This window comes from Misgurnus anguillicaudatus, chromosome 3 (assembly GCF_027580225.2).
Source record: "Misgurnus anguillicaudatus chromosome 3, ASM2758022v2, whole genome shotgun sequence".
NCBI classification, from domain to species: domain Eukaryota; kingdom Metazoa; phylum Chordata; class Actinopteri; order Cypriniformes; family Cobitidae; genus Misgurnus; species Misgurnus anguillicaudatus.
In genome coordinates this window covers 8195998-8221547 of record NC_073339.2, presented here as the reverse complement: position 1 = coordinate 8221547, position 25550 = coordinate 8195998, and the positions used below count along the sequence as shown (strand labels likewise).

Sequence of the window (25550 nt, the reverse complement as noted above, 5' to 3'; positions counted from 1 at the left end):
TCCATTGACTCCAATTAGGTCAGAGGCTCCCAGAGCTGCTTTGAAATGTCCCTCTTTTCTCTCCGAGCTTCGCCTCTAAAATGTTAATTAAGTGGAGGCCTGAGATTCAGGCTGAGGGCCGGCCATATGGGCCCTGCATATGCTCCATATGCATACAGTCCATATATAATTAATAGCTTGTTGGAGATAAACGGGAACTTTCGGAGGGCCAGGACGAGAGCGAAGGTTCCTCTTCTCTCGGAAAAGGCACTTGATTTCGGAAATGATGAAATGAAGAGAGTTAATGGTGAAATTTACAGAATTCCTCTAGGCCATCTGTGAACGAACGGATGATGTAAACACCGCAAAACGCGCCGTTGAGCATCCTCAGTGGGTTTGCAAACGTTGTCCTGGTTCCTAAGCCGCAAAGTTGAGGATGAAATGAATTAAAATACATAAAATTGAATGAGTCAATGGAACGTTTTTTTCATTTGGGTTCAGTTGTGTTGAAAAGGGAAGACGTCACAATCTAGCTGACTGAATTTATGAGGCCCGAGTGATGGAAGGTAATCAGTACTCTTAAACTAAACAAAAGGAAGTACTTGTGTAATTGATAGCTAAAGGAAATTGAGGCATAAGAGATCATTCAAAACTTTTTGCCAGTTTTGTCGAGGCTAGATCTATTTGTGAGACTTTGGGGCTTTGGTTAGCTTTGAGCAACATTCAAAGCTGATTTAAAAACGCATCTCACTTGCACACCGTGGTGCACAACTGCTCCATAAAATGCTGATGCTTTAAAACCCCATCCCACGACCTCGTCCAAGCTTCGTCTTCCCAGAATAATAAGAACCGCAAATTCACCTCTAAATAACATGCGCTTTTTAATTGTTTTCTTTAATTATGAAAACGCACGTTTATGTAGGCTACTAATAAAGCGAATCAGCAGTTGTACCCTGCTTGAATGAGATTTTAGCAGCTAAGACCCTATAAAAGTGGGGCAAAACTGGGAAAACGAACGTTTCATTGGATGGATATGAATAGAGTTTGTTATTCACCACTGCTCGAACCCGGTGCCAATGCCTGGGACTTATTATGAGATGTGTGTGCGTGCTGGAATGGATGTTGATATGTATTTATGCACACAAACGTGTATTTGTGGTTAAAGTTTATTGTGCATATTTGAACATTATGCGTGTAGATGTTGAATAGTTGTTTAATGAGGTTCTAGTTGGCTCGATGGATACCTGGTGTGGTTCCCCAATCTTTTTCTTTATTGCTACTATTTGAACTATACATTGCATATTTTTAAAATACAAAGTTTACCACTGACCACCTGTACAGGGTGTTTCCTATAGGTGAGATAGCAACCAAAATTTCAATCCAGGTTTGACTCTTTCCAATACAGCCTTTTATGAGAAGTGTTTAAATGCATGTATCATCTCGCTAAATTTGTTTTATCCTCATTTGTTTCGGACCACAGGCCACAGAACCGTATCTGGTGCATGAAGGTCCCCACCGGGCCCCGGGCATCTCCGAGTGCTTCCTTGTGCCTGAATCCTACAGGGTATGATCATTCCTCCATTATTACTATTTCTGTCCTCATTGTCGTTTTGTTTGTTTGTGATAAATGCTGAACTTTGATTTCTTTCTCATGAGTGATGTCATTCTTCTGCCAAGTTGGACTTTTGATTTTGATAAGATGAGTTGGAATCAGTTAAACAAACTGTTGATAGAGCCGAGATATAATCTGTAATCCAATTGATTCATTTTTTTTGAGTTTCGCCTGCGTAGTGAACTTTTCTCAAGGGAACGCATACGATTGCGTCATAAATCTCATAGTCTGTTTATAATCTCATGTGCTGTGTTTATATGTTCATATGGCGGTAAATGTTGAAAGGAATGCGGAGTTTATGTGGAAGAGCAGCTGCAGGAATTATCTACATAAAATATCATCAGAATTATTTAACCGCCAACCACAAGGGAACAGTAAAAGTGTGTGCGTACGTTTGTGTGTGTGTGTACATGTGTTTGCGTTGGGTTAAAACCACACACACTGACTGTATCACTCGCATATGTTTCTCTTATGTGTGCTTTCATGGAAGCCCTCGCTGCTGTAACCGCAAGCCGACCGTGGGTCTGCTTAACAAAGATCTGGGTGTGTGTGCATGTGCGTGCATGTATGTATTTCTGCGTGTATGTGTGTGTGTGAAAGTATGCGTGCGCTGGAAACAGAATTGTTTGTCATCCACTTCTATTTTGTAGATTAATGGCTGTGAGATCGGTGGGTGCGAGGCATAAAGGCTGCGGTTTTGGATATGTGCCCTACGGTGTGGTAATGCCATTCAACCTTTGTACCTTAACTCTGACCTTGCTCTTAGCTCTCAATGTCGCCACTTTAACTTTGTTAAATTCGTTAGATTTGGACACTCGTGTCCGTCCTAAATCGTTTTAAGAATTTGACAGATTTTAAGCACTGTTTGTAGTCATTTATAGAGTTGTTTTGTCTTTTACAACAGTATGTTTAATCAACACAAAACACATTGTCTGTGTTGGAAATCCTAACATATTGTAATGTAAGGCTGGTCCCCAACAATAGTGACAGATTGATGATCTTGGAGGTTGCTTGAAATTGCTGTGTATTCAAACCTGCTGTCTCAAGTTATATCCGTTCTGATTCTCTACTGGCCATCAGCACAACTGCCCAATAAATTTAGTTTATTTTTAGCCCTTTACAGATTTATTTGAACAGATAATCTCATAGGAGAAAGAGAAATAGGAATCTAGAAAGGACGATGAAACAGGACTGAACTCGGGTTGTCGGAACTGCTATTGCAGAAATTGTCTTGGCTATACATGCACTGTAAAAATACTTTGCTGCCATATATTTTTTTTGTTGAATCAACTCGGATTTACAAGTAATTTCAACTTACTATTATTTATCTTGACTAGAGATTGAGTTGTTATAATTACAGGTGAGTTGTTATAATAACTTATAAAATTAAGTTGACTTCTCTTAACTATATTTTATAAGTTGTGACAACTCATCTCTGTTGACATGACTTGTAAATCTGAGTTGATTTAACAAAAAAATTTAAGGCAGCAAAGTATTTTTTACAGTGAAAAGCAGATCTCTAAAGTATGCGATTAGTGCTGACAACACTGTATAAAAGATTTGTTGGTTCAACTTAAAAAAGTAAGTTACTCGTTTGCCTTAAAACGTTGAGTTAATTCAACTTAAAAATATGAGTTGACAACAATTCTTTTTTTAGTTGAATTAACTCAAAATTTTAAGGCACCCGGGTAACTTACTTTTTTAAGTTGAACCAACAAATCTTTTACTACAGTGCGTTAATTGACTTTGTGAAGTTTCGTTATGTCTACAGTATGTGGCAGAAATGAATAGTAAGATCAAAATGTAAGATTTTCTCCAGTATTCAATTTCTTTTGCCTTGTCCTGGGTTACATTGTATCATAATTGGTATTCCCCTTTGCGGTTGTGCAGCTTCATTTGTATGAGAAACAATTCGTAATAAAATACCAGGCTGACAGCAAAGGCATAGCAGAGTTTCACGGCTGGAGAAGGTGCAAGATAAGCACGGTCGAGCGTGCCGCTAGGCAGCCCGGGCGCTGTGGTGTGCCCTAAAACAGATGTGGATTTAGGAGACCACCCTGTAATCCTGTGGTGCGCGAACAGGGCCTATAGATGAGTCACAGAGAGAGACAGAGAAAGTGTGAGATGACTCACTTTCTATTAACTAAGTTAACTACGGATTGCAGTAGTGTGAAGACATTTTGCATCCCAAATGTGTGAGGACGCATATGCAGACACATAAAGTCGTTTTGCGTTGTTTGAAAAAGCCACTGACGGAAAGAGTGCACTTAATCCTGCAATCACTCAACCGTGCAGTCGATTTATACAAGCATCGCATGTTTGTTTGGAACCCTGATTCGAAAGTCGTTTGATACATTTTGTTTGTTAATCGGATTGTTTTCTGAGACCTGGATTTTCTGGGAATTCCATTTATCCATACATTTTAATATCGTGCTTGAATGACAGATTAACCATTTTTGTGGATATCTAGAGAGCAAGGTGCAATTTAATGACAGAACAAATGACAACAAATAGTAAAATGTAAACTTATTTTAACATAACAATTGCTTAAAATTATTTTAAAAATAAAGAAAATTGTTATTATTTAGTAACATGGCTGTCAGTATATCATCAACAGCCAATAAGAGTTACAATTTCTGTTAAATGACCAACTGGGCCTGGTGCATTTATCAGTCTATTGCTTATTGTAAAATACAATACATAATAGGGTTTTGTTGCATGCATAGTGCATGGATATATGATTTCTGACTTATTAAACCGCCCAGTTTGAGTAATTTACTCTTCCCCTCACCAGATGAATAGCAGTCTTAAAGGACAGCACAAAAACCGCTTCTTCACTTTTTCATTAGATAAAGGGCAGAGAGGGAGAGCGGAGCAGGGAGAGCAAGAAAGAGAGAAAAGTTTTTGCTCTTCCTAAAGTTTGAGCTTTCACTTTCTGCCATTGAGGCGGGGTTAGCGGCGCGGGCGGCATGGAGTAGACGCGACGGGGGACGGCGAGCGATTGCAATGCAGCAACTTCCAGTCAACTTCAAAACGCGATTCTTTTGCCGCTTCTGAGAAAACTATGTACTCCCCGTACTGCCTGACACAGGTAAAACGCCTTCATTTCTTCGCTGTGTTGCGTTTGCGATCGCCTATGCCGCGTTTTGCAACAGTTGCCGTTGTTTATCCGCGTCTTTCTTTCTCTCTCTCTCTCTATCTGTTGTTGCTTAGCAGTTGCATTTTAACGGATATTTACCGCACTCGCTTCCCTAACGTGATTTTTACCCGTGCGTTTATTCACGGCTTACCGCTCTCGCGCCGTGTGCGGAGCAGAGTTTCTGCGCTCGTGCGTTTCGTTGCACATGGGTTCGAGGAGAAAATGGCGCTTCTCCCAAATCTATTTTATATAAAAGGACGTGAGGTAAACTTAAGAGGAAAAGGGTCAGGCGTAATATACAGCTTGAATTTGCAGTGTCCGCCGGTTGTGAAAAAATAATAGCACATACTTATTTGCATCGTTTTGGTCAAGCTGTGATGTTTTATGAGGAGATGACCTGACGGTGTGCCGGACTGCTCCAGTGCGTGAACTTCTCGTGCGCACGAATGAGATCAGAGACATCTAGTTAATGTTGCTCATATAGGGCTTGCAGATGAGTTATATTGGAATAAATGCGCATTTCAGTGGAAAGGTTTAATGCTTCCCGGGCAGATAATAAGGGATAAATGGATATAGAAGAAATAAAGTGTTTAGACATTGTGAATCTTGTTTTATTTTTTATTTATATCAAGACTTCGTGTATGGCATGTGTTCCTCAGTCAATTCCTGGATGTTGCATACGTGTGTAACTTTTTGCTGATTTACTCTTGGCAGTTTATAATTTTGATCAGTCAGTGTTTTATCTCTACATATTTTCCATAATAATACACGTTGTAAGATTCAATCGCTCATCGTTTTATTATATGGTATTTCATATTACATTTATATTACTCAAATAAAAAACACAGGTCAAAGTTCAGTTCTAGCCATGTGAGATTCTAATGCCAATCTGGCCGTTGACTTCATTTACGGTCAGCAGTCATTTACAAATATTAATACAGCTCTTTATATATTCTTACTCAATACTTGGCAGAAGTTCATTCTTTTGAAATGAAAAAATAGCTGCTGCATTAAACTTCTCACTTTCTTAGGTCATACAACCTTGGTGCTTTTTTGCCTAAATGTTTAGCTTCAGACTAATCACAAATAATATTTTTGCGGTGTTTATATTGCCTAAATAATTCCAGGCTACGTCCTTATTTATAATTTTAATGTGCATTGTCCATAGCGGCCTACACTTGACTTATTTAATAATGTTGTCTGGAAAAGCAACTTTTAAAAAAGCATGATTTCTTTACAAAAAAAAGTATACATTTTTATGTAATAATGAAAATGAATGAATAAAATGTTTTCTGTTTGTTGCTTGAAAAAATTGATGCGGCTGAAATCTCGGCCATTTTACTCCTTGCACAGATTTGGCTCTGTTTTGCGGTCTCTTTTTCTGAATTTTAAATATTCCTGTATAGCAGACATCCACGAAAAACTTTCCTTGTGGTGAGGCACAGGCCAAGTAAGAAGAACAAAGTTTTTTTTTAAAGCAAACCTCATGTAGGCCTACCTACATTTTAACTCTTTTTTTCATTCTTATTTTATTTTCATTCTTATAAATAATCTTTTTCTTTTACTTCTTTAGTGTTTTTTTGTGTTGGCTTCAATTTCTTGGCTGCAAATGCGCCTTTCTGTTTTTCCCACACAGCAGACTTGGTCACAAAACTGTAGGTGAATAAAACGTCTTTTGATTTGTTCAAAATAAATATACATTTTACATATTTGGTATTTGTTTTTTCGCGAATAACTGCTTCTTGGTAAATACAAATTTTAATTAAATATTTTTTTTTATAGCGCGGCCTATTCTGAAGCCTTTTTGCAGAAGACTGTAAAGTAGACTAACACTGCAAATAACGATGCGGTTGTGATCATTAAAGAAGTGTATTTTTTTTTAAATATACTAAAGTATTGCGACATAAATTTGCACTTCAGTGTCACATTTAGAAATAACTGCTTGAATGAACTCTGCTTATAGCCTACAGCCCGAGGCTATTAACGGCCTACTAGAGGAATTGTTCTGTTTAATACTACAACCCTGTTTATTAATTCAGCATTGACTGGTAGTTATTTTGACGTAATAGTAATCTATTTTTATTACGTATAAACATTTTTTGCAATGCCTTTTATAGGTTAACACATCAGTTTTTAATCGGATTAATTTCAATCTTTACTTTCCACTGATCATGGGGGCAAAGGTCTTGGGTAGGGAACAAATGTAGACTTAGTAAAAAACGAAAAGTAATTTTAAAAATATTGAAATGAATTAAAAATACGTGGCCTGTTTAAAATGCACAAAACCTCATCGCCTTTACTACAACACTACAGGTTTTACTTTTAATTATATCGGACGGCCCAAATACACCTTCACACTTGTTATCTCACACTGGGATGCATTTCCAAATAAAGGCCACAGAAACCATAATATCTATGTAAACCCACAAAGCTTTATTACACTTTACTACATACTAGACTGTGATTTTGATGGATGCGATAAAAGACTCATAAAACCTGCAGTCGCGCCAAAAGTGCGCGTATTTAAATGAATCCCTCTTTTGTCTCCTGTGGCTTCATATGGGATCCGGATTGCAGGCTGGATAATCCCGAGGCAGGCCACATTTACGTGGAATAAAACTTGGGTGAGGTTTTGCGGTTTATGGGACGTAGTTTATGGGATGTAGAGGAGATGGAGACAGGGGAGAGAGACAGAGGGAGGGGGCGTCTGGAAGCGACGTGAAACTCGGATAATCATGCGCGCATCTGCGCACCCGTTTAATTCCAGCAGCGTGAATGCGCATGATCCCAAAAGCCACCCGCATTGTCCGGAGATTTACTTTCTTATTTAATTACGGTGAAATATTAAAAAATAAACGAGAAACCACACAGAGCAGGGAAATACATACAAACAGTAACTAATGGGTTATTAACATAATTAAACGGTTTCTGAAACAGACGGAACAGGTGGGAAGTCTCAAGGTTTTGCGTAATGGAAGTTAAAAACGGGTCGCTAAATGTGCACAGTGCACAATGTAGTTTAAGGAGTCTAGGCCATCAGTAACGAGCCTTACACACATTTTTTTTTTCATAAAACCATCCTATAAAGTGAAAAAAACATTCTGTGAAAAAATAACCTTGATATCATTGATATCTTTATCTGGGTTAAAGACATGCCAAAGATTGAAATCATTGTAGAATAACTAAGTGAAACCAACTTTGATGATTAGATTATGAGACTTTAACCTGGATTTCACAGACAGGGTCACAGCCTTGGCAGTCTCCGAAAAAATGGTTAGCTTTAACTTCTAATTTATTTTGGATACTACTACAAATACATCAAAAGTGGCAGCAAAATGTTTTTAATTTAAGTTAAATTGAGCATTATCTATTTTTATCTGAGTAATTTCCTGTCCCACTCTCTTTTTACTGACCACTGAGCAAACAAAATACAATCTACATTTCTAATTTATCTAATTGCTTTATCAGTAACTGTGCTCAAAGGAGCTGTGTACTGTTAGGGCAATTGAATCTTACCAAGCACAAGATTATTCTTGCATTTGGTGTCAGTCGAGCGACATGTGTGGCTGACCTGGACTGTTCGGGTTGTGATGAGAGGAAGACAGATAAAAGAAGTGCACGCAAAAACAACAATTGCTCTTTGCTCCAGTTATCTTGCTCAGCCCAGCAGGGAAAATTGTGAAACTAGGGTTGGATTTGAGGCGGAGGGGTGCGCAGAGACACTGGGAGAAAGTGTGTGGGAAATGCTGAATGTAATACTGTCAGAAAGCAGGGCCAAACAGGTTGGGACCGGGGAGGTCGCCTTGGGGCACACCATTTAATCTTCATCAGAAGTGATTTCTATTAAGAAATAAGTTTTAGTCTCAACAAAGTCTAGCTTATATAAAATGTCATACTCAATTTAACGCCATTTTTTTTTTTACTGTAAACACTTCTGTGCCCCAAGGCTGCTGCCATAGCGTGCCCACGGATGGTTCACCTTAAGCGTGTTATTAGACAGAAACAAATAAATCAACTTTAACCGATCAAGCCACAGCAGATCAACAGCTTGCAGTGATAAACAGAGCTTCTACATTACTCCTTACTAACATTATCATGAGCTCTTATCAACAGGATCTCACTGAAATGTCATTTTAGTCACTTTTATTCTGCACTACCAAAATGTTGCTCTTTTATGGTATTCAAACGTCACATAGCATTCAGTAGCTTTACCCAAGAGTTAAAGTTCTGTCATCATTTACTCGCATCATTAACTTTGAAACCTGTACAATTTACAGTCGTCTGTGAAACACAAAAAGAGGCTTAATCTTTGTTCAGTTGTTGTGACTGTGCATTTATCTTTCTGTTTGGTTTAAATATTGATGCACCTTGCTAAGGAGTTTGGGCTTAAAATGTTGATTTAATCATATAATTGCTTTAAACTAGTATATTTAGCAATAAATAAATAAACATTGAGATTAAAAAATTAAAATTCGGTCAATTCTGTCACCCTCAGCTTTTATACATTTCTTTGTTCTGCTGAATACAAAGTAAGATATTTTAAAGAATGTTTGTAGCCAAGCAGATCTCGGGCACCATTGACTTCCATAGCTGAAAGAATAATACTATGGAAGTGAATGGTGCCCCAGATCTAAATATCAGAAAACAAAGAAATCTATACAGGTTCACATTAAAGTAAAGATAGATGTTTCACATATTTTCAGTGAACTATCCCTTTAAATATGAGAAGGGAAATGTCACAAGAGTAACATTGGTGGAGCAAAATTACTGTCATATTTCCCTTTTGAAGTGACACTTAACCAGAGCCAATAAAGGGACAGCGCAAATGGTTAATAGCTTGAGTTTCCCCGAGCTGCAAGTCTCAGACACCATGGTCCATGAATCATCCTAAAAAGTCACGACAGTGCATTCCCACTCCGGCCAGCATAAGTTTTAACAGGGCTTCAGTGCAGCTGGCTCTACTGCTGGTATGGTGTTTGGTGTGGTAACAGCAGAATGCAGGAAAGAAAAGTCGTGCAGTTACGTTATATTTATATTTACGTTCTTGGCAGAAAGTGGCTTACCAAAGCATCTTCGAAGAAAATGCGTGTGCTGTATTTTAGCTGGCGGTTAAACGTGCAATGAAATCTCAAAAAGGTTTCAAAAAGGACAAAGATGTCAGTATAGCTGTTATAGAAGATGTAGATCTTGTGCATGGATAAATGAAATATTCTTTTGTACTATATGTTGCAGATGGTAGCCAGCTATCTTCTCTCTGTCTGATTGCTGTCCTTTTCTCTTTCTTGGTCTTCGTTTTGCACTCAAACTTTATTCCTGCATCTCCATAACTCCTCTGATGTAATTTCTTTCAACTACCGCACTTTACTTTTATCTTACGCTGTAGTTTTGTTGTTGTCGTGGAGACGGATGCAGAATGCATGTGCAATGTGACAGCACATCGAGGAAAGCATGTTTGGCAATCACTTCATTTTGCACAGCTTTGTAACAATGACGTCTTTTATAGAGTTGAGTGAACTCGTGAATTTGTGTCCTCTGCTCATTTATGTATAATTGACAATCTGGCGTAGTGCTGTTGTAATTCACTAAACTTGAGTGTCTTGCACAGGCCAGAAATAACCAACTTTTACATAAAGGTCACAGTTATGTTGAGGCCAGAACAAGCATATGGTTTTCCTGCTTTTTATGTTTGGTCAAGCTTTACTGTTCATAATTTAACATTATGTTGAAGACCCCAGGGTAAGTAAAACATACCATACCATACAGGCCAAGCATTTAAAATGGTTTATTTGGCTCTTGCCCATACAATGACTGTATGATCTATTGTATTTTATGTTGTTCTGATGTATTCTATTCAATTCTATTCCTGTTATAATGTACTCTTTTAAGACTATTCTATTCTGTCCTGTCCCATTTGAACATACACTATTCTATTCCTTTCTATCCCATCCCATGCAACATACAATATTCTATCCTGTTCTGTCCTGTCCATCTTATCCCATCCTATCCAACATACAAATTCTATTTTATTCAATTCTATTATTCTCCGTCTTATTCTATGTCTTAGTCTATTCCATTCTATTCTATGTCTTATTCTATGTCTTATTCTATGTCTTATTCTATGTCTTATTCTATGTCTTATTCTATGTCTTATTCTATTCTATTCTATTCTATTCTATTCTATTATGTCTTATTCCATTCCATTCCATTCTGTCTTATTCTATGTCTTATTCTATGACTTATTCTATGACTTATTCTGTTCTAAAAGTGAGAAAAACTTCTATTCTGTTCTATGTCTTATTCTATGTCTTATTCTATGTCTTATTCTATGACTTATTCTATGTCTTATTCTGTTCTAAAAGTGAGAAAAACTTCTATTCTGTTCTATGTCTTATTCTATGTCTTATTCTATGTCTTATTCTATGTCTTATTCTATGTCTTACTCTATGTCTTACTCTATGTCTTACTCTATGTCTTATTCTATTCCATTCTATTCTATTCTATGTCTTATTCTATGTCTCATTCCATTCCATTCTGTCTTATTCTATGTGTTATTCTATTCTATTCTATTCTATTATTCTATTCTATGTCTTATTTTATGTCTTATTCTATGTCTTATTCCATTCCATTCTGTCTTATTCTATGTCTTTTTCTATGACTTATTCTATGTCTTATTCTATTCCAGGGGCGGCCCTGGCTCTATCACATCATTAAAAGTCTTTATTGTGTTTAGTGTTTATTGGCGGCTGTCATGACAAGATTTGTGAAGGGATGTTACAGTATGTTTTGATATTATCTTGTTTTAGTTTATCTGTTGCTGGAGTTGCACTTAGTTAAGAATGACAACATTTGAAAAGCATTTTAAACAACTATGATTTCTATTTTTGTTTTTCAATTGTATTGCTTCCGTATTGTCGTCAGTAAGTGTACATCCGTGCAATCATAGTATGATTTTGTACAGGTTGGTGGAGTATGTACACAAATGGATATAATGTGGTTTCATACATTCGTTATTTGAATGGCCTTCTTGTACGAATAATTTTGCCATACCCTAGGTTTTCGTGAAACGCCGCCACTGTTCTATTCTAAAAGTCAGAAAAACTATTCCATTCCATTCTGTTTTATTTTATTCTCAAAGTGAGAAAAACTATTCTGTTCTGTTCTGTTCTATGTCTTATTCTATGTCTTACTCTATGTCTTACTCTATGTCTTATTCTATGTCTTATTCTATGTCTTACTCTATTCCATTCTATTCTATTCTATTCTATGTCTATGTCTTATTCTATGTCTTATTCTATGTCTTATTCCATTCCATTCCATTCTGTCTTATTCTATGTCTTATTCTATGTCTTATTCTATGTCTTATTCCATTCCATTCCATTCTGTCTTATTCTATGTCTTATTCTATGCCTTATTCTATTCCATTCTATTCTATTCTATGTCTTATTTTATGTCTTATTCTATGTCTTTTTCCATTCCATTCCATTCTGTCTTATTCTATGTCTTATTCTATGACTTATTCTATGTCTTATTCTATTCTAAAAGTCAGAAAAAGTATTCTGTTCTGTTCTGTTCTGTTCTATGTCTTATGTTATGTCTTATTCTATGTCTTATTTTATTCTTCTGTTTTATGTGATTGTAATTTTCTCTGTTTAGAGTTAATCTATTCCCCTAAATTCTGTTCCATTGTAATCTATAGGGATTTTCTCTTCTCTGGTATTCCATTCTTTTCTGTTGTGTACTAAAGTTAGGATATTTTTTTATTCATTATCCGATCCTATCCTATCCTTCCTTTACTCTATTCTATTCTTCATTTCCTCTATTCTATTTTTTCTTTCCATGCCATGCTACGTCTATGCTATTTTGCGCTGTTCTGTTGAAATCTATTCTGTGTGTAATATATTCTGTTTATTTTATTCTTTTCTCTTCTCTTCTGTCCTGCTGTATTTTATCAGTTTCCGTTTTGTTCTGGTGTTTCTGTGTATCACAGTGTGAGTCTTTAGAGCATCAACTGACCATGAAATGAGAGGAGAGAAAAGTCCTAGAGTTACAAGGAGGTGTTAAAAGGGGCTTTTCCACGACTGAGTGTCGTCAATGAGCCTGTGTAGATGATAAATACAGAGTTGTTTATGATGTTTATAGTAGCACAGTAGTTAAAGAGGCCTTCTTGTACCGATGGCCTAAGACACTCAAGGTCAATTATATCTATCCTGCTCTCTCTCTCTCTCCCTGTATGTGTGTGTGTGTGTGTGTGTGTGTGTGTGTGTAAGAGAGAGAGAAAGAGAGAGAGAGAGAGAGAGAGAGAAACATGCTGTCAGAAAGTTGAGAGTCAGATGGCATCTCGAACTGCAGATCGGCTGCTGTTGTTGTATTTGAAGTAGAGCTTTATATCGTAAACAGATATTATGCAGAGTAATGAACTTTAATATCTTTAACTTTTTTTTAACAGTGAATGAATCTGTGTGAATTTGCAGGTTTGTCTGCTTGGCTTACGAAGTTCCAGAGGCCATTGGCCTGGAGGGGAAACTTTAATATTTTAATATTTTACCTGATGTCACCCCACAGGCAAAGGCATACACTTCTTGAGAGAGAAGGAGAGAGAGAGAGAGAGAGAGAGAGATAGAGAGAGGTGAATGGGTGTACTTAAGGACACGTGTGACTAAACAGAGTATACATGGATTCTTGTGCTTGATTTTAAGGAATAAAACCATAATAACGCAAGAAGGATCTTCCCAAACGTGTGCAGAATTTTGCATTACTTTGCTATGAATGCTGAACCGTGAGTGCGGTGAAATTTAGCCGTCAGTCTTTTCTGTCATTTAAACAAACATTCCAGCAGAGCGCACTGCCTATACAGTATATACACACAAACCTCAGGAGTCTTTATTTGGGAATGCAGGCTATAAAGAATATTGTGCTACCTTGCTGTCTACTGCCTACATAGGCAGCAGCCTTCTAAGGGAGCATCATAAATGGCCGATTTGAAGCACTCTACATTGCCAGCAAGTGCATGTCTGCTTATCATGTTAAATTGGTTATCATTTCATGATGAAGAGTCCCGATCATCATCGTCTAAAGCACAGACTCACTGGAAAATTAACATTCATAACTTCATACAGTGCCGGCATTAATATCGAAATTTTCATGGTAATCATGTCAACACTAGTCTGAGTCGACACAACCTCAGGCCACATGAGAAGTATGGCGAAGTGAGCTCATGATATTTGATTGAGTAACATCCTACGATCCAGTGTAATCTGTCTCGGGTCTATTAGGGATTAATTGATTGCGATATCTAATCTTAACGGAGCATTATTTAGGATGGTTATCATTGAAATTGCCCGTAATGGCAGATAATTATGCCCAGCTGTGGTCAATCTCAGATTAGCTTTTAAAGTCAACACACATTACAGTAAACCATCGCAGATGTGTAATATCCACACACACACCCTTCGCTTTAATTTAAGCATCATGTTTGTGGAATGCAGGAACATACGCAACTCCACTCATACTGACCTCAAATAAATGACATTACCACTGCTGAACGCACATTAACACGTTTACTTATGTATCTAAATGGGAATATTCCATAGACTTCTATTGTTTTATATGCCGCTAACCAAACGCAAAAACCCATAGCAAAAATAAAACTTTCTGCATTTTTACAATTTACAAAAAACTTTATTAACTATAATTTTTTTTTACAATGAGGACTTTCCAACGGGAGTTTTGGTCAAGTGTTTCTCACTTATTTGTACAAATTTGTTTCGGATATATACAAATAAGTAGACAATAAATAGATAATGATTATTCTCTATTATTTTTATTATTAGTTTATCTTTAATTCGATCTGATCTTAGAAACTTTGTAACATCACTCATTTTATATTTATACTTATTTGTTTGAATTTTGTAATTTCTTATTTTTTTCTCACGTAATGTATTTATTTAAAGTCCCCCTATTGTCGATAATTTTTTCATTTAAAGAAACACGCTGACATTTTGGGACTTATTCACCATGTGCCCCAGAGTTAGATAAGTCCATAAATACCTTTTTTATCTCTGTGCGTGCCGTAACTCTGTCTGACGCACTCACTGATAGCCTAGCTTAGCAAAAAGACTGGCAGTAAATGGCTCCAGCTAGCATACTGCTCCCAATAAGTGACAAAATAACGCCTATTTATATGTTGTGATGTGTATAGTCAGTCACAGCGTGTACAAATAACAAGGTCATATGAGACACAGACATCTTTTAACCATATACATACTGGGAACTATATTCTCAAAAGGTGAAGCACTGCTACTTGGGCGAAGTGATTAGCGCAACTCTGAGCGAACTTTGTGCTCCTCACCATGGGGCTTTTCAGGTGCTGCGAGCAAATCACTTCGCCCAAGTTGCAGTGCTTCACCTTCTGAGAATATAGTTCCCAGTATGTATATGGTTAAAAGATGTCTGTGTCTCATATGACCTTGTTATTTGTACACGCTGTGACTGACTATACACATCACAACATATAAATAGGCGTTATTTTGTCACTTATTGGGAGCAGTATGCTAGCTGGAGCCATTTACTGCCAGTCTTTTTGCTAAGCTAGGCTATCAGTGAGTGCGTCAGACAGAGTTACGGCACGCACAGAGATGAAAAAGGTATTTATGGACTTATCTAACTCTGGGGCACATGGTGAATAAGTCCCAAAATGTCAGCGTGTTTCTTTAAATGAAAAAATTATCGACAATAGGGGGACTTTATAATATATATATATACAAATTGGGAGCAGTATGCTAGCTGGAGCCATTTAATTCCAGTCTTTGTGCTAAGCTAGGCTAGCGATGGGTGCGTCAGACAGAGTTACACAGAGATGAAAAGGGTATGCATGGACTTATCTAACTCTGGGGGATACGGTGAATAAGCTAAAGTTCCAAAAAGTCGTCATGTTCCTTTAAAACTCATCTTTTAAATCCTTTTAAACAATCGCACCAGCTTGTACCATAGATGTATATGTACATAGATTCCGCACAGATCCGGCAGTTTCACAATGCATACGCAAGTTTCAAGTTTGCAGCACAGATTTAAATATAAAATGATAAAAATTATACTTTTTTTCCCAGACACCAGGCCCCCCCTCGACTTCGGAGGACAACTTTATTTTTATTCATATGAAGGTTTAACAAACACATATATTCATTTTTAAAAAACAAAGGTGACAAAACAGCTCAGAGTGTCATATACATAAAAAGAGAAAAAAAGGTATTTTCGGGGGGTACACACCAGCTAGGTACACATATACATACAGACAGACAGACAGACAGACAAACATAGACAGACATAAACAGACATAGGTAGACAGACAGACAGATAGAGACAGAAAGACAGACAGACAGATAGACAGACAAACAGACAGAGACAAACAGAGAAACATTCAGACAGAAAAACAGATAAAAATGATACTTTTTCGGTGTATGCAGATGTACTGAGATGTATAAAATTATAAAAATCATACTTTTTTCCAAAAGCTTTCATCTACATACAATGAAAAACTTTGTTTCTCATTGTATGCAGATGTACTTTAAGTTCGTGAAAGTTTTTGTTGTGAGCATAGAGCGCATTACACCGAAGTTGAATAATGTAAGTGGTTTTCGGTCACCCTTCATTCCCGCTGATCTTAGATCAGTTAGCTCATGCATTTGATCATGGGGAAGGGCAGGATTTGGGTTTCGGAGAGCTGGTTGCGGATCAGGCTTTCCCTTAACGCATTTAAGGAGGAATGTGGTGAAAAGGGAGGGATGGTGGTTTTCAAATGATGGAAGAGGGATGGTGGTTTTTAAACGAGTGCACGGAGAGATGGTGGTTTTTGAAGGCGTGGAGGAGGTAATGTTTATTGACTTTCGAACCAGCCATAGAACATTACTGAGAAGAATGGATGGCAGGGGTCCAGGCATGAAGGACGCTGGAGAGAGCGAGCATGTGTGTGTATTTAAACACGTAACTTTAATAGGGCCATGCAGCTTTAGGAGGATTAATAACTAGGTAAATGCTTAAAAATGATCAATGATTGAGAAAAACATAGACTTTCCTAATCCATTTGGTTTAAACAATCTTTTCAATGTTTATTTTTTGTATAGGAGTTATAAATGGGTGCCGGAGAAGCGCGCACACACTTTGCGCATTCATACACTGCATTTATAATTCGTGATTGTAAAGTAAAATTGCAGAGGGCAAATCTCTAAAAAGCAACACTAACCAGGTTTGACAATTGTGCATAATCATGACCTGTTAGTAAACTATTACACATTGTGCCAATTAAAATGATGAACGGTGATTATTGTTTATTTGAACGAGCTAAGCGGAGCACATCTATAAACACATGACAGTCAGAGTTATAGCCCATCTAAACCTCAAACAAAAGTAGACTTTCTGTTTGGCGAAAGTATTGAAATATCAGAGACTAAAGATGTCTAAATTGTTTCTGGGATCTCTAGTGACTTTTAATCCAGTAAAATAGCCTCGGTGAATGAGGCCCACAGCAGTGGTGTGACTCGGGCCGCGTGGCACTCCGCCAGCGTCCGGCCTCACTCCCGCGATATGTGTGTTTAGACTGGCTTTCACCGAGGTGGTAAAATTCAGCCTCCAACTTTAAGGCACAGCACAGTCTTTGCTCTGAGTTATACCAGCCTTTCACCCGTGCCGCCCACCACAGGAAAGAGAGAAGGGCGGTATTTAAAGCTCGCTCAATGTTTTGGCAGGGATGTAATCGTGGTCCTGGCATTAAAACCGGCCTCAGTCTGAGGAATTGGGTCATGTTCGGGTTAACATTCTGTCTGCTGTTAAACTCTCAATGAATTAATAAATGAGCTCGATATTTGGCAACATCTGATGGCGCTTATCGTTAAGTCCAGAGTCAACTGTCAAGGCGCGGTGCTTTACGTACGCTTTATATTTCTGCATCCAATTGGCCGTTGTGTTGGCGATGATGTCATGAGCTCATTACAGCTGCGGCGTAATGGAAGAGATCACAGAATGTTGATGCGTTCAATAAACAAGGTTACAAATAAATTTGTAACCCAGGTCAAGAAGTGAACATCCTTCAACATCAGTTTAGCATTAGCATGCTAGCTTACCCTTATGATAAAGAGCTTTGGATGCCCAACGTCATTTTTTTTTATTGTGGAAACCTGTTTGTCTATCGCCTCCATTTTAAGCACTCATTACTCCCTCTGTCCCACACACACACACACACACACACACACACACACGCAGGCTTCAGGGACTCATGTTACACAGCTTAGGGGCCACATTTAGAAAATGCACGGTGACCCGGGGCCAGTGAATAGTAGTGTTACTTTGATACTTTTTCTGATGGTTTTACCGATAATTACAGCAATGTGTTAAACCGGCCTCATGTTTTAATCACCTCATTTATCAAAACAGTATGTGTTTTTTAAAGGCACTTTCCTTTTCCAGAACAATGTAGTCAAAGTAAATCTTTGTAATTATAAGATTAATAATTGCTTCCATGTTAACTTCTCAAATGTCTTCATGCATAAATCTGTGTAAAGTCATTTCAGAGGATTGTTTCTAAACATGTTATAAATGTATTGCTGAAACACGATACAAAGACTGTGAACTATGTGAATAGTTTTTCCACATTTTTGTGTTAAGGATTACTTAGGCAGGGCTAAAAAGGTGGCTCAATGACGCACTGGAGCCACCAAGCATGGCCCCGCCCCTGACACAATTGCGAACATCCGGTATTCGGATTTTAAAGGATTACTCCACTTTTATAAGAAAATTTCCTGATAATTTACTCACCCCCATGCCAACTAAGACATTTATGTCTTTTATCTTCAGTCGAAAAGAAATTTAGTTTTTTCAAGAGAACATTCCAGGATTTTTCTCCATATAGTGGACTTTAGTGGACGTCAACAGTTTACATTTTCAGTGCAGTTTCAATGCATTTTCAAAGGACTATAAACTAGAGGTAAACCGATTAATCGGTACCGATAGTTCATTGGTGGAACAATCGGCTATTAGCAAAAAAATCTATTCCGATAGTTTTTCAAAGTGTGTCCATTGCTTAACATCATTATGAAGTATTTCATCTGCTGAATAGATGCTGCATTAGCATAGAAACAACAGCAGGAACCTAAGTTTGTCGTCAAGGTTGACAAGACAATAACATTAGTACTCAAACAGTTACACAAAAATACACGCAGATAAATCTATCCCAAATGTTTATTGTCATGGTTATTACTATCGATTTGCATTTATTTATTTACAGCTGGTTACTTTTATCCATATTTTAATTTAATAACTAGAGAAAGGGAACTGTCCATTTTAAAAACTATCGGTCGATTAATCGGTTATCGGCAAGCAAGGACCAACTTAGGTATTGGTATCGGTAAAAATCCACTATCAGTCGACCTCTACTTTAAACTATCCCAACCGAGGCATAAGGGTCTTACCTAGCGAAACGAAAATGAATCATAATTTTCGCCCCCAAAAAAATACTTTTAAACCCCAACTTCTCGTCTTGCACTAGCCATTTGATGCGCCACCGCGACCTTACCTATTAAGTAATCACGTAAGAAAGTCGAAAGGAATGTTTTCCTCAAAAAACTTAATTTATTTTTGTCTAAAGAAAGAAAGACATCTTGGATGACATGGGGGTAAATTATCAGATTTTTTTTGAAAGTGGACTATTACTATAAGAGAGACACCAGCTTTTCCACAAGTGGGAGTGGTTTCCGTGCTGAAAGCGGTCACGCTCCCAGCGTTTAAGAGCAGAGAAACTCGCCTGTTTTTGATAGCTTATTTTATTTACTTGGCATTTATTTATAATTCAAACTTGGCTGGGGGTTGATAAAAAAATTTTGTGGTTTGGCAAACTTTACACAGACTTTAAATACTTATATAGCTTTCAATTCGAATATTGCTTAAAGCAATTTTAGCCATTTAACCAAGTTTTATAATTATCTTATAATTATTGTCCTTTAATAATTTCACGTATTGGTTTTGCGCTGCAAGCTCACAATTTATAAAAATGTAAGATAATAAATAATTTAGTATTTTTTATTTATTAGTGTTTGTGGAAAAATGTGGTCGTTTAAGAACCGTTAACGACCAAACGTTATGAAAATGAGTACCAGTGCCTCTGTATAAGACTTGGTTCTCGATTCCCAACCCTAACTTCACCAACTGTTTTTCTTCATTGTATCTAAAAGGTAAGGCCTCGGGTATCAGCATTGATATGCACATATTGGATTTCTTAAGGGGATGCGAAGGAATGTTAACCATATTATTCCACTTAAGAGGCTCTCGGGGTTGCCAAGTTTTGTCCGGAGATCTCTGTGCATTGTGCTTGCCTGCCCTCAGTGGTCTTCTCTGTGGCCGTTTGGATAGGATCAAAGTTGTACGGTTGCCAGATATTATCGGTTTGATCGGGGTCTCGTGCTCCTAAAATGCACCTTGCAGGGTTGAGGTATTTTGTTCATCTTATCTCAGCGAGCCAGGAAACACAGACTTATGTGTTTTGTACAGTCTGTTACGGGCCGGGACGGGGCGACCGTGTAATTTTTACTCCTGATTTTGTCTTCTGGCATGCATCCATTGCCACACCCCGCCAGTATTTAAAGAAGTCGTTGTGTAGTCATTCATTTCCAGCGCTAAGAACTCCAAGTACCTCGAATGTACTGGGTAAAATCCCACAACGGGCCCAACGGAAGAAATTGGATCGGGCCCTGGGGTACTGTGGCGAAGAACTTCACTGTTCTTCTTCTAGACAAATTGTGCATTGAGCTCTCTAGCAGGCCCTTAACTCCTTCCTGTTTTTGTCTGTTTTCGAGCTCCACGTTCTTGTAGTCCTCCACAGCCTTTGAATGTTAATCTTTTGTTACTAAAATACTTAGTAAAAACCACAACGCTGCTCTAGGATCAGTGATTGTTTTACCTGTGTGAATAGATTTGTTATCTGCTTGTGTCTGTTTTGAACCAGATTTTTTATTTCATTGAAATTTGCAACAAATAACGGCTGAACTTTTGTCACACAATGATATCGTAAGGCTTTGCCACATGTCCTACGAACCGCTTTTATCTTTTTTGTTTCTTTTTATATGCAGAACATTTCTGTTTCATAAAAGTCATGTGGGTTTGAAACAACATGAGAGTGAGTCATTTATGACAGTATTTTCATTTTTGGGTTACTGTGCCTTTGTTTATTATAGACGGATTGTGTTTTGGTTAACCGATGTCAAGTCTGTCTCACCAAGCCGGCATTTTTCTTGGGTTCAGAGAGACCTACAGTACAGTACGATCTCTCTCTGTTTCTCTCTTTTTCTGTCTTATGGCTGCAAAACGATTAATCGCAACTAATCGACTGCAGAATAAAAGTTGTTGTTTACATCATATATATGTGTGTGTGTATACTAATTATGTATATATAATACGCGCACACACATGCATTTATATTTTTAATGTGTATATCAATTTTTATATTTATATATTATTTATATTATATATATAAATATAAATACTTAATATATAAAAATATTTTTTTCTTAAAATTATACATGTATGTGTGTGTATTATTTATATTCACATAACACACACACACACACACACACACACACACACACATACGATGTAAACGACAACTTTTATTCTGCTTATTTGCGATTAATCGTTATGCAGCCCTACTTTCCCTTTATAACCCTTTTCAAACTCTTATGCAAACTTCATGTTTACTGCAAGCCATCTTTTAAACTTGTGCAGGCAAAAAGTATCATACATTTGCTGTATAAATAAAGCTGTTATACCTTCAGGCGGTATAAAAACCAAAGAGCCAGTAGTCCCGAATCCATTTGGGGGGATTTTTTGGCGCACCTGCCCACAGGTGTCAGGTCTGTGAGACCTGAGCAAACATGCAGGGCAGTGCAGTGCAGCCAAAGGAGGTCGGGTTAACGTGTATGCAGGATTTATATCTTACTGCGCTCTGGAGAGAAACTCTGGATCCAGAGACAAGATGGAGGCCGAGGCAATGGCTTCGAAAGTGCTGAAACAAATCACTAGTTCCCGTTTTTTTAATTGCGTATGTGAGTATGATGAAGGCTAGTAGTGTCTTTCTTAGGCATCTGTCTATCTGGGTTCCCTTAGGGTTCCTTTAGGTTCCAGACTGAGATCGTCGTACAGATGAGGTGGTGATATCTGGATGTGTGAGGAGAGTGCTTTCTCTGGCTTGGTCTTCAGTGTGCTGTAAAGAGCTTTAGTCCAGCTGTTTCAGATTTTTTCCAGCTGTCTGGTTGCCAAGGTCTAGCAAGCTTTGTTCTAATGGATAATGATGATGGTGGTAATGACGATAATGACAATTGCGGTTGTCATGTAGAGAAAAAGGAGAGGTGCGGTAATATTACATGATTTACTTTTCCTGTACCTACCAGGCAGCTAAAATACAAGTAAGAATTGCCATAAACCTGAAAAAACCCTATGGTGCCTTCGTCGGTCTTTCTCACGCTCCGGTCTTGACCATCCTATCGCTCGTAAACACAGATGCACACACATTCCCTCCCTCTGGATTAAGCTTACTATAATGGGAAAGCCCTCAGCGCATGCAGTGTTACCCACTCATTACCACTGCACCTGTCCTGAAATGACAGCAGTAATGCTGGACAGCACATAATGAGAGAAAACCACTGACAGATGAGACAAATGCCAACATAGAGCGAGAGAGAGAGAATGAGAGAGAGAGAGAGTTCACTGGGAAAACATACAGAAATCATTTGCGACATGTGATAAGTTGATGACGTGATGTAATGCCATTGGTATTTGTGTATTTTCAGCTAGAAGATGTACTGTAGAAACTATTATATTTCGATATGCAACACTATAAAAATGATTAGTTAACTTTACTTTAAAAATTTGAGGATACCGTTTGCGTTAAAAAAGTAAATAAGCAATTTCCACATTTTTACATATCCTCAAGTACACAACATACGACATACATAAATGTATGTATGGAAAAAAAACTAACGCAACAGTTTTCTAAATTTTTGAGTGAGGTCAAGTAATAATTTTGAAATTGATATCCGTTGTGTCATTTAATAAATTGGCCTTCTCAATAAAAAAACACTTTTTTGTTTATTGTCTGTAAGTATTATAAATATAGCTTATGCTGTAACTAAATATTTGTATTTTCATATGAGCCATTTAAACTAGTATAATATATAAGATATAATATTAAAGTTATAAATATAAAAAATTGATCATAATTAACTTATTCAACATAGACCATTCATAAATAAATCATGAAACCAATCCCAACGCTATCATATGGCTAATCGTACGAATTTAAGTTTACGAATTGGCTAATTCGTTAAACCACATTCGTACATTTTTGTACGATTTGCTTTTGCCCCTTGACGTTGGGGTTAGGGATGATGTTTTGTTGTTGTTTTTATGATAATCATATGTTTTTGTATGATTCACTTCGTACAAATTCGTACGAATTAGCTAATTCGTAAAATACGTATGAATTCTCGTGAGATCAGGCTGACCAAAAACACAAATCCCCAAATAATTTTAAATGCTTCCGTATTTTTTTTTAATAATGGGTCTCCTCATGACCTTTTATCTCATGGCAATTCGTACAAATTTTACGAAGTGCCTAATTCGTACAACCACTTTCGTACATTTTTGTACAATTTGCTTTTGCCATGTGAAGTTGGGGTTAGCGGTGATGCTTTGTTGTTTTTTTTTTATGATAATCGTATGTTTTTGTACGATTCACTTCGTACAAATTCGTACGAATTAGCTAATTCGTAAAAAATACGTATGAATTCTCGTGAGATCAGGCTGACCAAATCCACAAATTGCCAAATACTTTTACATGCTTCCATATTAACTCTATATATTTTTAATAATGGGTTTCCTCATGGCCTTCGTATCTCATGGCAATTCGTACGAATTTTAGGAAGTGGCAAATTCGTTCAACCACTTTTGTACATTATTGTACGATTTCCTTTTGTCCTGTGACTTTGGGGTTTTGTTGTTGTTTTTATGATAATCGTATGTTTTTGTACGATTCACTTTGTACAAATTCGTACGACTTAGCCAATTCGTAAAATATGGAAGAATTCTCGTGAGATCGCCAAATAATCTTACATGCCTCCATATTAACTCTATATTTTTTAATAATGGTTCTCCTCATGGCCTTTGTTTCTCATTGTACCCTTTTGTGAGTGTGTCATACAGTCAGGGACATTCACATTCACCTAATCAATGTAATATATCCGGTTGCAGACTGTGTGCATTTTTGTTTGACGTAGCACAATTGTCTTTTACTAGTTTAACTAGACGTGACTGAATGTTTACCTCATGTTAATGACATGCCATGCAGCATTAGTGATCAGGTGAAAAATGTGTCAGCCTCTATACAACACTTGGTTAATTATACTGGAGGGCTGATCGAATTGTGTAACCTCTGTTTTGTGTCCAACTTCAGTTTTTTTTTCACAGTTACTGTAAACACCCTTAACACAAACATATGACAAACTTTTGCCCTGTAGCTGTGTGTTAATAAAGATGAAATGCTTAAGCAGTGTGTGTGTGTGTGTGTGTGTGTGTGTGTGTGTGGTATAATAGTAATCTGTTAGTGACTGATGCACAACAGGTCAGTGAGGAAATAGGGTTAAAATCTGCAGTGTACCATAGAGGCATTTGAAAAGTGCATGACGCAGAGAATAGAAAAGTTAGATAGAAGAATTAAAATGACTGACAGACATGTAGGGAGTTAAGAGTCCAAAACAAACAGACGACATAACCAGTGCGTGTCTGTGGTGTCTGTGGCAGGAATAGAGAGACTGAGTTGAGAAGAAAGATAGAAAGAGAGATAGAATGGCCGAAAGAAAGCAGAAAGACAGGAGGGTGGTGGGTGCCTCATTTGCATAAAGGGTAGGGCACGATGCCCAGTTTGGGAGAAGGGTTGGCAGCCTGCCTCGCAGAGTGGCGGAGGAAAAAGAAAAGAATGAGAATAAAAGCAAGAGGGAGAGAGAGGGTGTTGGAGAGCTCTGAACATCTCTAGTTTAAACCTGGCACTTGGCACAGGCTGCTGAAATATCAACCGTAATTACACCGTAGTTATTTACAGTTTGTGATGGATGTATATGCTGTAACTCGGCTGCTTCGTGACTGAGCACCACTGACAATTCTAGGATTTCGGCTTTAAGCCCCATTCACGCCGACAACAAATGAATTGCTGGGGGTCGTCGGGTTTCTGTGCTGTTGGTCGCTAGCAGGCCTTTCTGCTTGAATGCTGTATCCAACTGTATCAGTCTGCGCTTCCACTTGTCATCACATTGCGACGCTGTTTATTTTGCATAAAGTTGAACTATGCTCAACTTTGTTGAAACGGCAACTATTGGTGTCGCTCATGTGTACGGAAATTATCCAAACTCTACTGTAAAGTGACGTTGCAAATGTGTCGATGGCTCTTTACAAGCATCTTAAAAATTAAAGCTAGGCTGTGTCTTTAATGCAGCATTCAAAACGAATACTCATCGAGCGCGATGCAAGTAAAAACAGAGCTTACTTAAAGGTGCAGTGTGTAAATTTTAGTGGCATCTAGTGGTGAGGTTGCAAATTGCAACCAACAACTCAGTTTACAGCTGACCCCTCGCTTTTGAAATGCATAGAGAAGCTACAGTAGCCGCCACAGGACAAACATATCACCGTTGAAGATAACTTAGTAAAAAAGTTTGTCCGTTAAGAGCTTCTGTAAAAAAAATGGCGGCACAAAATGGCGACTTCCATGTAAGGGGACCCTCTGTGTATGAG

General features: G+C 37.6%; 1 protein-coding gene across 12 annotated transcripts in view; it reads left to right on the top strand.

The window, feature by feature from the left end:
• nfixa (nuclear factor I/Xa) overlaps nucleotides 1–25550 on the top strand; it is a 118731-nt gene that overhangs the window by 5744 nt on the left and 87437 nt on the right. For 11 of the 12 annotated variants that reach the window (XR_012365374.1, XR_012365373.1, XM_073860700.1 and 8 more), the window contains exon 2: nucleotides 1460–1543. Coding sequence is in view for 10 of the 12 variants with exons in the window: in XM_073860700.1 (XP_073716801.1) it covers nucleotides 1460–1543 (84 nt within the window). In the remaining 2 variants the exon portion in view is untranslated. Of the gene's footprint in view, nucleotides 1–1459; nucleotides 1544–4438; nucleotides 4683–25550 lie in introns of those variants that run through there. The other variant, XM_073860689.1, reaches the window with a different exon arrangement.